This window comes from Capsicum annuum, chromosome 10, assembly GCF_002878395.1.
Source record: "Capsicum annuum cultivar UCD-10X-F1 chromosome 10, UCD10Xv1.1, whole genome shotgun sequence".
NCBI classification, from domain to species: Eukaryota; Viridiplantae; Streptophyta; class Magnoliopsida; order Solanales; family Solanaceae; genus Capsicum; species Capsicum annuum.
Window position 1 is genome coordinate 216,307,169 of NC_061120.1, and position 12,891 is coordinate 216,320,059.

At 34.0% G+C, this 12,891-nt stretch overlaps 3 protein-coding genes across 3 annotated transcripts; 2 read left to right on the forward strand and 1 right to left on the reverse strand.

Moving 5' to 3' along the window:
- Positions 1-1,864: 1,864 nt before the first annotated feature.
- On the reverse strand, positions 1,865-6,498 carry LOC107843764 (exosome complex component RRP43-like). The gene is made up of 7 exons (XM_047397385.1): positions 6,380-6,498; positions 5,025-5,074; positions 4,850-4,919; positions 4,659-4,764; positions 3,793-3,859; positions 3,438-3,513; positions 1,865-2,866 (listed from the first exon to the last, which is right to left on the reverse strand). The coding sequence occupies exons 3-7, from the start codon at positions 4,914-4,916 to the stop codon at positions 2,466-2,468; spliced, it is 717 nt and encodes a 238-aa protein (XP_047253341.1). The 5' UTR covers positions 4,917-4,919; positions 5,025-5,074; positions 6,380-6,498; the 3' UTR covers positions 1,865-2,465.
- A 1,511-nt stretch (positions 6,499-8,009) lies between these two features.
- Positions 8,010-11,145, forward strand: LOC124887899. Its single transcript, XM_047397826.1, has 4 exons — positions 8,010-8,135; positions 9,608-10,059; positions 10,407-10,801; positions 10,853-11,145. Exons 1-4 carry the CDS (start codon positions 8,010-8,012, stop codon positions 11,143-11,145), a joined length of 1,266 nt encoding a protein of 421 aa, XP_047253782.1.
- Positions 11,146-11,158: 13 nt separating this feature from the next.
- On the forward strand, positions 11,159-11,873 carry LOC124887900. The gene is made up of 2 exons (XM_047397827.1): positions 11,159-11,561; positions 11,668-11,873. The coding sequence occupies exons 1-2, from the start codon at positions 11,159-11,161 to the stop codon at positions 11,871-11,873; spliced, it is 609 nt and encodes a 202-aa protein (XP_047253783.1).
- Positions 11,874-12,891: the final 1,018 nt, after the last annotated feature.

A 12,891-nucleotide genomic window follows, 5' to 3' on the forward strand; every position in this document is an offset into this window, starting at 1 on the left:
TAACCACTAATATATAAATTTAACTTTTAAATAAATTCATTAATTAAACTAATTGATGTATAGGGATTGTAGCACAAAGGAATAATAAGGTTTATGTTGGTGGATTAAGAATTTGAAGAATTAATGAGCATGTGATGTATTTAAGGAGTAAGTAATTTAATACGGAGTAGATAAAAAATGCAACCGGTCGTTAGCCTATGCAAAAACTCAAAACAAAAAGCACTTTTACATCAGTTGTCTGCATGTATTTAGCACCAAACTTTTACATCTATTATCTCCCTATCTCTATTTGGCACAAAAGAAAAAAAAGTGTATCTCTTTCAACCTCACAGAAAAGTTTTTTTTTATATAAAAAAAGATAACTAGGAAAGGAAAGAATTTTGAGACTTTGATGGCTTTTGTTTTATTTTTGGATAAAAGAAAAATAAACATTGTGAAAATGTAAGTCACTAAAACCCAAGGACAAATTTATCAGTTTAAGAGGAAAATCAAAATGGAACAAAAATAATTAAAAAAAATTAGAGATTGTGAAGTTGTTTCCAATTTACTTTTATAATAGATTATGGTTATTTATAAGAGAAATAATAAGGCACTTAAATTGATACGTGGGCTAAATATTTTTTTCTTAACAATTTAACCTAAATATTTTTCTTTTTGTCTTATAAAATAATCATACTAATTATTTTCTTTAGAAAAAAAAAACAAAAACAAAGCAAGATAGTAGTAGATGAAAGAAACCTTTAACCGTCTACCAAAAAAAGAAAGAAAGAAAGAAAGAAAGCAAGAAAGGGAAAGATAGAGAAAGAAAATTAAGCAATGTCACTTGGGAAAGATATTTATCTAACCTTTTTATTTTGTTTTTAAATAAATGATACTGTATTTCAGACAATTCAAAAAGATATCAATTATATTCTCTTTTTCAAATAAATCTTTTATTAAAAAAATGAAGAATTTTTACTGTACTAAATAGCTACTATTAAATCTTTATCAGATAATTCTCTTTTTGAAGTGATTATTTTATTAAAGATAATTTAATAGAAAAAACTTTTTATTTTCTAGGAATGAATATTTTATAATGGCCATGTCCCAAATTTAAATAAGCCAGAACATGCTGTTGAATGCTATGGTGGAAGGAAAATCTCCTTTAGTCTATCTCCATATCAGAAATTGCTTCATTCAAGACATTCTGAAGCTCTTTAGCGCGACGCAATCCTGAAAATAGAACAAACATTTCTTGTAAAAAAGCGGTCAAGATATGATCTTTTGAACTAATAGTTACTGGAATATTTTGGGGAAGCGCTGTAGATACTGCACGATCAATAAGGAACTATGGAAAAATGTGTCTCCAATATCATTTGCTAACTTCATGCAGATCAGTTACGTATGTAATCTTTCAAGATGTATAACTATCGGATGCGGGTATCCAATGAGATGTCCAGCGGATTCCTGGGCCTTGACGAATGGCCGGCTACCTTTTACATTAGAAGAGCAAAAGGCCTAGTTAAAGCGTCTCTCAGATCAATTGCTAACTTCATGCAGATCAGTTACATATGTAACGCTATGCAAGTTTGTTAACATGCAACCTCCCCACTTTGCGCTCTTGGTAACTTGTATTACCAACCACGCAACTGGAGGTGGAGGTGTGAGTATCTTTTCTTTGCCTCAAGTCCTACCTCCTATGGTAATGTTTACTATGTTTCTTTCGTTTATACTTTCACTTGTGAAACAAACTGAAACTCTACCTCCTAATGATGTCGCGTTAGTGGGTTTGATCACCTTTTGAAGCACGTTGCCAGAAAACCATTTCAGGCCCATGGTTATGGAGAAAATTATTTTATCAAAGAACTTCCAAATCCATTATTCAGTTAACTTCTACGGTGTAATTCAGATGCAAAACAATATGTGAAACCAAACTCCCATTCCATTACAATCTATTATTGGTGACTGACTACTCATGACAAAAGCACCTAAAATGGGCAAAATCCCTTTTTATCTATCAACTATCAGTCAAAGCGGACAAACTTACTATTCGTCCGGTATACAGAGAGAAGCTAGGAGATAGAGGACAAAGGACATGAATTTGGATACTTTACCCATCCACTCCGTGATTCCCCCATCCGAAACCACAACTCCAAAAGTTTACGAAAGAAAACTATGGAGGAGGGGTGTTGGGAGACAAAGAAAAAGGAATAAATCCTCCCTTATCTATCCCTAAGTTTCTCGGACTCTCCAAAAATGTTGCCGCACCCCTGTTGGATCCTCCAAAATTGCAATACTTCTGAAGGATCCGACACGCACCCTATGCCATTTTTGCAATCTTAACGAGTGACAGCATAGATCTGTCCTACTGTATTCATAATGAGTGACATATCAAAGTAACAATCCATAGCGTTTTCTTGAAACTATCACACAACATAGGAAAACAGCATTATTTCTGCAATTTTAATACAAAGCTGAACAAAAAATTATCTCAATGTTTGTCTCAAATGTGCCTTATAAAGAAAAGAAAAGAAGAAGAAACCTTGCTGCTCATTTAGGTAAGCATTAATATTATGATGCAAACTAACCTGGATACCAGATGTATGGCCAAGAACTGGTCCACCTGGTTTATAAAGTGAAACAAGCTGGTAAGACAAATCCAATACCACAGTTACAACTGTTTCCATTATAGATTCTTCCTCCGCTGTAGGATCTGCGAGGATGTAGTTCTTGTCAAGTATGCATGTTAAGGAGAATGGTGGAGAGTTCAATTTGAGTTTTCTTTTCTCTTTATTCACAGGCTCCTTCTCCAATTTCAATTGGACAGTGTCCTCAGAAACGAGAACTATTTGCCCATCATCATTCAAAGACACTACTGGAATGTTCACTGCAAGAAATCCAGTTTATTTGTAAAATTACATGAACACTTAAGAATCAAGTTTTCCAAATTAATCATGTATAGCAATACATAACTCAGTGCAGACAATATTGAACATTTAAGAGGAAAAGCACCGTCCCCTCATCCCAAAAAAGGAGCAATTGACCTCCTGGGAAGGTTGCGACCTCAATAATATTAAAATAAAATCACATGACTGCACCTAACATGTGCACTCTTCCTCTCTTTCTTTCTATTGTCTTCATGACTGGCCTTCATTTAAGGTTTATTACATGACATATGCCGGCCAGATTGTTGCAGAGATTGGACATCATTGCTCCTTTAACATGGTAGCTAATAGCCCGAGGAACTTGCAGGGACAGCTGGCCCTCTTACATTTCATCTTATTACTTGTTGGCGAAGCTTGTATTTTCCGTTATCTGTTGATAATATAAGATACTTTCTACCATCATAAAGAGAACTCATACCCTTGTTCACCATTGTATCGAAAACCTTATTTGCGATACTTTATCTTAACATGCGGTCCATTTTCAATGTCACAATCAAGCGATAGCAAACTTACAATGCGAAAAGGCAGCAACTGCAGATAGTAAAGCAGCGTCAAACAGGGCACCATCAGCATCCAAACAGTAAATGTACTGTAAATATTATATGACAATAGGAATAAATACCAACAATATGTGAATAAGGGAAAAATGTATTTGTCCAGATCAACATAAATGGTAACCTAGAAATTGCCAAGGATTCCATAGTTTCATATTCTGGCGATTCAACTCTTCAATTAACATACAATTAAGGAACAAACTTTTTTTTTTTTTCAATTTGCACCCACCTCTGCCATTAAGGAACAAACTTTTCCTTTTCCTATCATGGAAAAAATGCAAGAAGACAAGATCTTCATATTCGTTAGCACTTACCAGATAGGCCATCCATGCAGCTTTTCCTCCAACCAAGCACAACTCTTTTAAGTCAATCATGCCAGAACTGCAAACATTTCCATAGCTCATTAAGGAGATAGTAGAGGCATCCTTCTCAGAAAGTTAAAAAAAAAAAATATGAAGAAGATGTGGTTGAAATGTGTGATCATCTCATCTAAAACTTAGCTATTAGAAAGAGCACAATTTCATTTACTTCATTAATGTGTTCAAGAGGAAGGTCATGGCTACAAAGGGAAGGGAAAACAAAACTAACAATAATGTATCTCTCTTTTACTTCAACCCTTACGAAAATAATAGAAAAGTTAAAACTTTCTCAACAACTGGAGATGCTTCTTGGTAGAAATATTTTCGTAGGAGGGGCATTAACAGATGTGATTATGTCCCAAACAGAGAGAATGGATTCAGATTTTTCATATGGCCGACCACCAACTAGAGGGATTGAGGTATGGTTGATTCAATGATAGTTCTTTCGATGATACATCAACTCTTGCGATGTAAAGTTCTTTCGGAACCTTTTTCAGGTAATGATAGCTGCTACTATTCATTTATCAATAAATTGTAACCCCTACGAAGTCTGGAAACACAGACAAGATTCCTGAAGCAAGAGTATTTTCCTGATTAGAGTGTGATGTTTGCTGTAGGGCTATAAGTGGCCTAGTTGGACCTTAAATATAACTTGTCGTGTTGTATTAGATTATCAGACGTACGGAAAATTATAAAAACAAAACAAGAACTACCATATAACATGTTCAGTTAAAAAAAAAAAAAAGTCCGCATAATGAATTAGATGATGACAAATACTTAGGACTCCAAGTTTGAGGCATCTGCAAGCTATTATTACATACCTCAAGATAGTGTCTGACAGCTGCTTTGAAATTACTGATGCTACATCCGCAGGCCTACCAGGCCGAACCAAGGGAGAACAAATGGGAGGCATGGGGAATTCGATAGCTGCAACCAAAATAGAATCATATATATAACCAGAAACTATATGGATAATGAAATAATAAGAGTTGAGACGTGAGAGGTTTTTTACCTATGGATCCCTCATCTGGACATTCCACCATTGGTGTCATGACTTCCATTTTGATGGCAGCCAGCATTGTCTGTGATTGATGCAAGATAACCAATCAACTTAGAAGCAATTCGAGTGAAGAATGGAAGCTTCTATACAACGACTAAGAAGTGATTCGCACAAAAGATACACTTACAGTGGAGCCAATCTTTGCCAGTGCTGATCCATCAGCAGAGGCAACGGCACCTGCAGCGAAAATACAAATTTAAGTTTGGACAACTCCTTAGAAAAGATAATATAATAACAACTGATCAGTTGAGTTAGCCAAACCAAGTGCTATTGTTGAATCTCTAGCACTTCCAAGCTTTCGGGCATCAGGTCAAACAGATTTAAGAAGATGATGCTCATGATAGCGCAAAGGGAAAAGACGTCTAAATGCATCCACCTCCATCTCTGAAGACAAGTCACTTGAGTCATTGGCAGCAGCCATTCTATAGAACTCAGATGTCTTAGCAATTAGTCTTACCAACTAGTGATTATCCAACCATAGGAATGAAAGAAAATCTTAAATTCAGATGTTTTTTATTGAGTTGATGGTTTATCTGAAGCAACCTCTCTACCTCTACGGTAGGGGTATGGTCTGCGTACACTTTACCCTCCCCAAACCCCACGTTGTGGGGTTACACCGCCTATGTTGTTCTTGCTGTTGACACATAAAAAACATTTTAGCACCGTGAAGAGAACCTTTTAGCACCCCATTAATCAAAATGCACAAAAATAAATATTTAAAAATACAAAACTGTATCTTCAGCTCATTGAAGTGAATTACTGAAATTTCAAAGGTAAAAGTCTTCATTTTTTGTTTGTTTTTTTATATCTTTACTCAGTACATTGCTTAAATTTATATGTCAATGTCATCATCTCTGCTATAGAGTCCCACAAGTTTTTACAAAATCTTGACTGGGAGTTCTGGGACAAAGGTAGATTTTGTGTCAGGTTCAAGAAAAAATCACTAGGTGATCTCTTTTCATCTGTCTTAGGCTCGTAGCCTTAGAGGACAGAGTTACTTAGTATGTATTATGCTCCTGGTATTAGGTAGAAGTTAGTCCGTGGAATAAGTGGAGGCCTGCAAGCCGGCAAGCTTCCCCAGACACTGCGGTTATAACAAAAAGTTCTATATTTTTTACTAGCACTTCTATCAATGGATGATTTCTTTTCATCTGTTGTAGTCTCGATGACCAACGTTACCCAGTACTTATTGTGTTGTTGTTATTAGGTGGCAGGTATTCCGCAAAATTAGTTGGACAGGCAGGTAAGCTAGCTTGAATTACACGATTATTCAAAAAAGTATTTTTTACTAGCCTCAGCAGAGTGACAGTTATTCCGTGGAATTAGTTAAACAAGCTGGAAAGCTGGCCCGAACAACGCAGTTATAAAAAAATAATATATTAACTAGTACTTCTACTTCTTCCATAAAACAAAGGAAAAATGTAAACATAAATTATCAGAAAAATGCAAACATAAATTATCGAGGGAACAAGAGAAACTTACTGAAATTGATGGAGGAAGATACGGCGGAGTGGTGGTGGTGGCAATGGAGGGAGGGTTTAGTTATTTGGACTGGGAGGAAGAAGACATAACAGTATATTGTAAGAGGTCGTTTGGTTAGAATTTGGAATAAGTTATGGGATAATTAATTTTGAGATTAACTATTTCGAAATTAGATAAATAATCTTAAAATTAATCACTATGTCCAAATTATGATACTTCAATTAGGGGTGGGCATTCAGTATTTCAAAGTTTGAATTCAGTGGTTCAGTAATCGATATTTGAAAGTAGATAACATATATCATATTTATACACATCAGTTTAGTAGTTTGATAAATTAAACTTCGGTTCGTTATGATTTTTGATAATACTTTATTAAAGTTGGAGAGGTGTAAATATACGTTTAAACTTCAAAAAGTATATTTAATAGAAACCCTATTTAATATTTCTTTTGTTGCTTTTTATGAATATATTATCAAGGTTCAAAAGATTCTTTGAAAGACTAATATTATTGTCTATTAAGTTGGTTTAACATATCGTATTATCTCTATCTCTATCTCTATTATCTTAAAAGTGTGAAGGACCTTATAAATCACGTTTGAACTTTTTGCCCTTCACTAAAAATCTTCTTTTTAGACAAAATCATCTTTTCGCATATTCTATTTAAATTATAAATCCAATAAAGCAATATAAATTTGACTACAAATCCAATAAAACAATATAAATTTGGACCGATATTGCTAATGCGCAACCACAACCCTATTCTAATCCTATTCTAACAAAAAAAACCATAAATTTTATCTACAAATCCAATAAAACAATACAAATTTAGAACGACACTGCTTATGCACAGACGCATCCCAATTCTAATCCTGTTCAAGACAAAATCGTTTTTTCACTATTTTTTTCTAATATTTATGATTATATGAATTTTTCTAAGAATTTTCGTTAAAATATATAGGCAAAATGACTCAGTGGACCTCTGTACTAGGACGGTTTTGTAAGTTGAATACTTCTACTTACATATTTGTCATCTGAACCCCCTGAACCTACTAAAAAATAATATTTTAAACACATTTTTGGAGAGTGTAACACACTCCTCCACGTCAGCTGCCACGTGTGCCACGTCATTTTCAAGTATTTCATGAAATTTCAAGTCATTTTTAAAATGCTACATGACAAATTAAATATTAAAATTAATTTAATTAAATAAAAAAATTATAAATTGTAGAAAAATTTAAAAAATCATGTTTTAAATTAAATATCCAAATAATTAAATTATAAAATGTTATTTAATTTATTTTTGCTCACAAATTAAATATCAAATTTGTTTCAAATAATTAAAATTCTTCTCCAACTAATTTAAAATTTTAAATATAAATTCATATAGACAAACATAATGAATTTTCAAATTTTAAATTTGAATAGCTATAACAAATTGACAAAAACTTTAAATTTTTTCAAGCTTAATCCCTAAAAATATAAAAGATTCAAATTTAAATTTTAATTTTAAAAAAAGGAAAAGATAATGAATTGAGAGAATTTTTTTTTTTTAAATTGAAGGTGGTGTTGAAGAGGGGAAGGGGATGAGGGGCTGGGTGGAGTTGGGGCTGGGAAGGGGGGTTGGATGGGGATGGGGTGGGGTGGAAAGGGGTTGGACGGGCTAGGGTGGGCTGGGAAAGGGGCTGAATGGGGCTGGGGTGGGGTGGGGAGGGGGCTGAATGGGGCTGGGATGAGGTGGGGTGAAGAGGGGTTGGGGGTGGGGTGGGGGGATTGGACGAGGTTGGGGTGGGGGTGGCTAGGATGAGGGCTGGGTGGGGTGGGGGGTTGGGGTGGCGTGGGGTTGGGGGTTGGGGGGGCTTTTTTATTTTTTATTTTTAAATTTATTAATTTTTAATTTTTAAAAATATTTTTAAATTAAAAAACTGGAAAAAAAAAGTTTTAATTCTTTTTATTATTATTTTTTAAAATTATTTTAATATAAAATTGGTCAAAAATTGACCCCCACTCGCACCCCAGACGAGTGTAATCATTCTCCTAGTCCTAGTTAGCATTTTAATGCCACATAGGCAAAGTCAACGGTCAAAGAGTTTAAAATATAGTTTTTTAGTGGGTTCAGGGGTCGAGATGACAAACATGTAAGTAGAAGTGTCCAACTTACAAAACTGACCTAGTACAGGGGTCCAATGAGCAGGGGCGGAGCTACGGCTTGCGAAGGATGGCCAGATGAACACCCTTCGTCGGAAAAAAATTTCAGGTATATAGGTTAAAATATAGATATATATATGGTTATATACATACTGTTGAACATCCTTACCAAGCTAAAGGTGCACTGCTTAATGGTCAAGGGTGTGTAAATTCGCATTGGTGACGTTGGTTTGATCCCCACTAGATGCATTTGCTTTTTATTCTCCCTTTTAAAGAAGGAACATATCCTTGTATAAAGTATTTGGATAATTGGATTGGACCGGAGTGTAATTCTGGGCATGAAGGCTGAAGCCCAATTGCCCAACTAAAAAGCCCAGGAGAGTTTGGGGCTATTGTTTTGCTACAATAAAGTAAAGGCTGACTTTTTTGAAAAAATAATTAAACAAACTTCTTTTGTTAATTTTAAAAAGAATAGGCAAACTAAATTCTGAAGTTAAAAGTGTTAAACCCACCCTTTTCCCTTCAATTCACTATCACTAACCCTTGCACAGTGTAACTTTTCTATTCCTTCACCACAAATTCACAATCTTCTCCAACTTATTGTTAAAAAAAAATTGAAATTTAGTGTTAAAGTCTTCAAGCTTCAACGGGTTATCATTATAATTTTTCTTCATCGACTACTGGAGTGTGAATTGTAAAAAGGTATTCTTCAATTCTTCTTATCTTTTAGTGTAATTTTTTTCCCCTTAAACTTGCTTTTGTGTATTTTTTTGATTTTGAATTAAGTAATTTAATATTCTAGTTTTATCTAGTAGATAATTTGCTAGTTAATATTATTTAGGAGGATGGGACAATGTTTCAAGTATTCATAATTTTTTTATTTGTTGAAATTGAATAATAAGTGTGATGCGCTTGATTTTTATTTTAGTTTGAGGTTTCAATGAGCTTGGAGAAATGTTTCGTAAAGTTTAAAAAATAAGTTCAACGTCTCAAAATAAATCCCGACGAAATGAAAATGTTGATCAAATAAAAATACCATCTCAGTCTTCTCAGAGACAAAAATTTGATGTAAATGATCTAAAGGTTGACCCCGCTGAAAGACCTCCGATTTTGAGTTATCCTCCGAACATTCGTGATGAGATAAGAAGGGCATACATTCTAAAACGTCCTTGCCAGCCTCGAGATCATGAGTTTCCTCAAACAGACTTTTCTGGAACTCCACGTCGTTTTGTTTCTAAATGGTTTGATGAATATTCTAATTTGTTGGAATATAGTATAAGTGTAGATGCAGCTTATTGTTTGCCTTGTTATTTATTTCAAGGAGAAAGCATTCATCAAGGTGGTGGTAATACATTTTCGACGAAGGAATTTAGAAATTGGTACAGAAAAGATAGCTTTGCAACACATATTGGTCCTCTGAATAGCATTCATGATCAATCAAAAAGGAAGTGTGAAGATTTTATGAGGGAAGAACAATCTATTGAGGCTGCATTTTACAAGTTGGACGAGGAAAGTAAGAATGAATATCGAGTTAGGTTAATGCTTCAATCGATGTGGTCCGATTTCTTCTAAATCAAGGCTTAGCACTTCACGGTCATGATGAAAGTAAATCATCCTTTAACAAAGGTAATTTTCTTGAAGCACTTTCTTGGCTTGCGGATAGATGTGATGACATTAAACCTTATGTGTTAGAAAAAGCTCCAAAAAATAATGAAATGATTTCTCATGATATTCAAAAAGATATTGTGACTGCGTGTAAGATTGAAACAATCAAAGCTATAATAAAGGATTTAGATGGTGACTTCTCTACTTTGTTAGCTGATGAATCAAGAGACGTATCACGCAAATAGCAAATGGCTATTTGTTTATGATATGTTTATAGAAGGGAATTTGTGATTGAAGCATTTATTGGACTTGTTCATATTAAAGATACTAGTGCTTTATCTCTAAAGAAAGTAATTGTGGATGTACTTGCTCACCATTCTATAACTTTAGCTTATGTACGAGGGCAATGTTATGATGGGGCAAGCAATATGCAATGTGAGTTAGGTGGTCTTAAAACATTAATTAGACAAGAAAGTAGATCGGCTCACTCGGTTCAATGTTTTGCTCATCAACTTCAATTGACTCTTGTTGCGGTTTCTAAAAGGTGTGTTCAAGTAGGAGAACTTGTACTATTGACTTCAAATATTTTGAATGTGTTGGGGGCTTTCTGTAAACGTGCAGATGAATTTCGAGAATCTCAAAAAGAAAAACTCCAAGAGGCATTAGATATGGGTGAGCTAGAAATGGGTAGAGGTTTGAATTAAGAACTTGGTCTTATTAAAGCCGGTGACACTCGTTGGGGATCTCACTACAAGTCGTTTGGAAACTTTATTCATAACTTTGTCTCCATTGTTGATGTACTTGATTCTCTTGTTGAAAATGCAAGTACTTCAGAAGAAAAAGCTAGCGCATCGGGATTTCTCAGAAGTTGTCAAACTTTTGAGGCTATTTTCTTGTTGCATTTGATGACTGATGTTTTAGGAATCACAAATGATCTTAATGTGTCATTACAGAAAAAGAAACAGGATATTGCTAATGCCATGATTCTCGTAAAAATAGCAAATACAAGATTGTAAGCATTACGAGATAATGAATAGGATCCTATTTAAAAAAAATGTTGGTTGGGATTCTCTCAAAGAAAAGGTCGAGGCATTTTGTATTAAGCATAGTATTCCATTACCCAATTATGATGAGCCATATGCTAACTTAGGGAGATCACGACGTAAAGTAGTTGATTATACTACTTTACACCATTATCGTGTGAATGTGTTTTATAAAATTGTTGATTGGCAACTACAAGAACTTAATGACCATTTTAATGAGGTGACAAGTGATTTGCTTAATGGTGTAGCTTGCTTGAATCCAATTGATACATATTCTAGTTTTGACATCCAAAAGATATTGGTGATGGCTAAATTATATCCTGATGACTTTGATGAGTTCAACATGAGGGTTCTTGAGAATCAACTTGTTAATTATATTATTGATGTTTGTGATATTGATAAAAGATTCTCCAAATTTAGGCGGACTTGGGAAAATTTCAAGAAATTTGGTTGAGATAAATAAGCATTTAACCTATCCTCTTGTATTTCTTTTAGTGAAGTTTGCTTTGCTTCTACCCATTGCCACTGCATCAGTTCAAAGAGCTTTTTCGGCAATGAAGTATATCAAGAATGATTTGCAGAATCGAATGGTTGATGAATTCTTAGATGGTTGCATGGTGCCTTATGTAGAAAAAAGAGTATTTAAGAATATTTCTAATGAGTGTATTATAGAAACATTTCAAGGGAAGAAGCATCGCTGAATGCACTTGTAATTATATTTTTTAATCAAGCTTTTATTAATAAAATTTGCTTTGTTGACTTTATTTATATTATATGTTTCAACTTGTTATCCTCTATGTTTTTTTATGATTAGTTTGGTTCAAAGATTCTTCTTCTTCAATATACATTTACAATATTTTTTTATGACCCATTTCTTTTTCTAAAAATATGAACACCCTTAACCAAAATTCTGGCTCCGCCACTGCCACTGAGTCATTTTGTCAAATATATATTTGGGCATAAATTTCTTACGGTGAAATTTTTCTCCCAAGTAAAAAGGATGGGTGACCTAATTTGTGTGCTTTTCTATTTACTTGATTCCCATACAAATACAAATATGTATACCAAGAGAAGTAGACAAGCAACCAGTGAAACCTATGAGGTTAGCGTATGAATTATTTTTTTTTTAATTTAAAAAGAAAATCTCCAATATTAATCTTGGCTTTGAGTTGTAGGTAACAAAAGAGTTTTAAAATGAGGTGTAGGTGACACAAGTCTTACGTATTGAGTGGAGGAGACAATTACTTTATTATGGATTAAGAAAGTTGGGAAAGTTTGAAAATAACCCACAAGTTTTTTAATTTACACTTTTATTCAAATGTTAGTTCATATAACAGGAAACAGAGGAAAAAAAGGCACGTTTCTCTCTGTACTCATCCGTTGTTGTTTTTTCTCTCTTCACGACTATTGTTGTTCATTGTTGTTACTGATTTATTCATCATCTTCTGCTTCATTATCATCATCTTCATCTTCTTCTTGTCGACCATTGTTGTTGTTGTTGTTACCGCTACTGCTGCTATCTGACCAATTTCTTAGGTCAAACTTTGTTTCCTACATCACTTCCACTTTGGCATTGCTTCATAGGTGACTTTGGTAAGCAAAATTATAATTTTTATTCAAATTTGTCATCTGGGTACATAGTTACTACTGTTTTTCCAACAATGGATAGAACCTGATTATGAATCCAACATAAGTGCACACAATTTAAACAGATCACTT

What these genes read in the sequence shown, in the direction of transcription:
- LOC107843764 (XM_047397385.1), bottom strand. Translation starts at nt 4,916, where the DNA reads ATGCTGGCTGCCATCAAAATGGAAGTCATGACACCAATGGTGGAATGT. An exon ending in CTGTCAGACACTATCTTGAG is followed by an intron (nt 3,860 to 4,658) that starts GTATGTAATAAT and finishes AAATGTTTGCAG; the next exon opens with TTCTGGCATGATTGACTTAA. An exon ending in AGTTGCTGCCTTTTCGCATT is followed by an intron (nt 2,867 to 3,437) that starts GTAAGTTTGCTA and finishes GATTTCTTGCAG; the next exon opens with TGAACATTCCAGTAGTGTCT.
- LOC124887899 (XM_047397826.1), top strand. Translation starts at nt 8,010, where the DNA reads ATGGGGTGGGGTGGAAAGGGGTTGGACGGGCTAGGGTGGGCTGGGAAA. An exon ending in AAGAATGAATATCGAGTTAG is followed by an intron (nt 10,060 to 10,406) that starts GTTAATGCTTCA and finishes ATATGTTTATAG; the next exon opens with AAGGGAATTTGTGATTGAAG. An exon ending in CCAAGAGGCATTAGATATGG is followed by an intron (nt 10,802 to 10,852) that starts GTGAGCTAGAAA and finishes GTCTTATTAAAG; the next exon opens with CCGGTGACACTCGTTGGGGA.
- LOC124887900 (XM_047397827.1), top strand. Translation starts at nt 11,159, where the DNA reads ATGAATAGGATCCTATTTAAAAAAAATGTTGGTTGGGATTCTCTCAAA. An exon ending in TAATTATATTATTGATGTTT is followed by an intron (nt 11,562 to 11,667) that starts GTGATATTGATA and finishes TATTTCTTTTAG; the next exon opens with TGAAGTTTGCTTTGCTTCTA.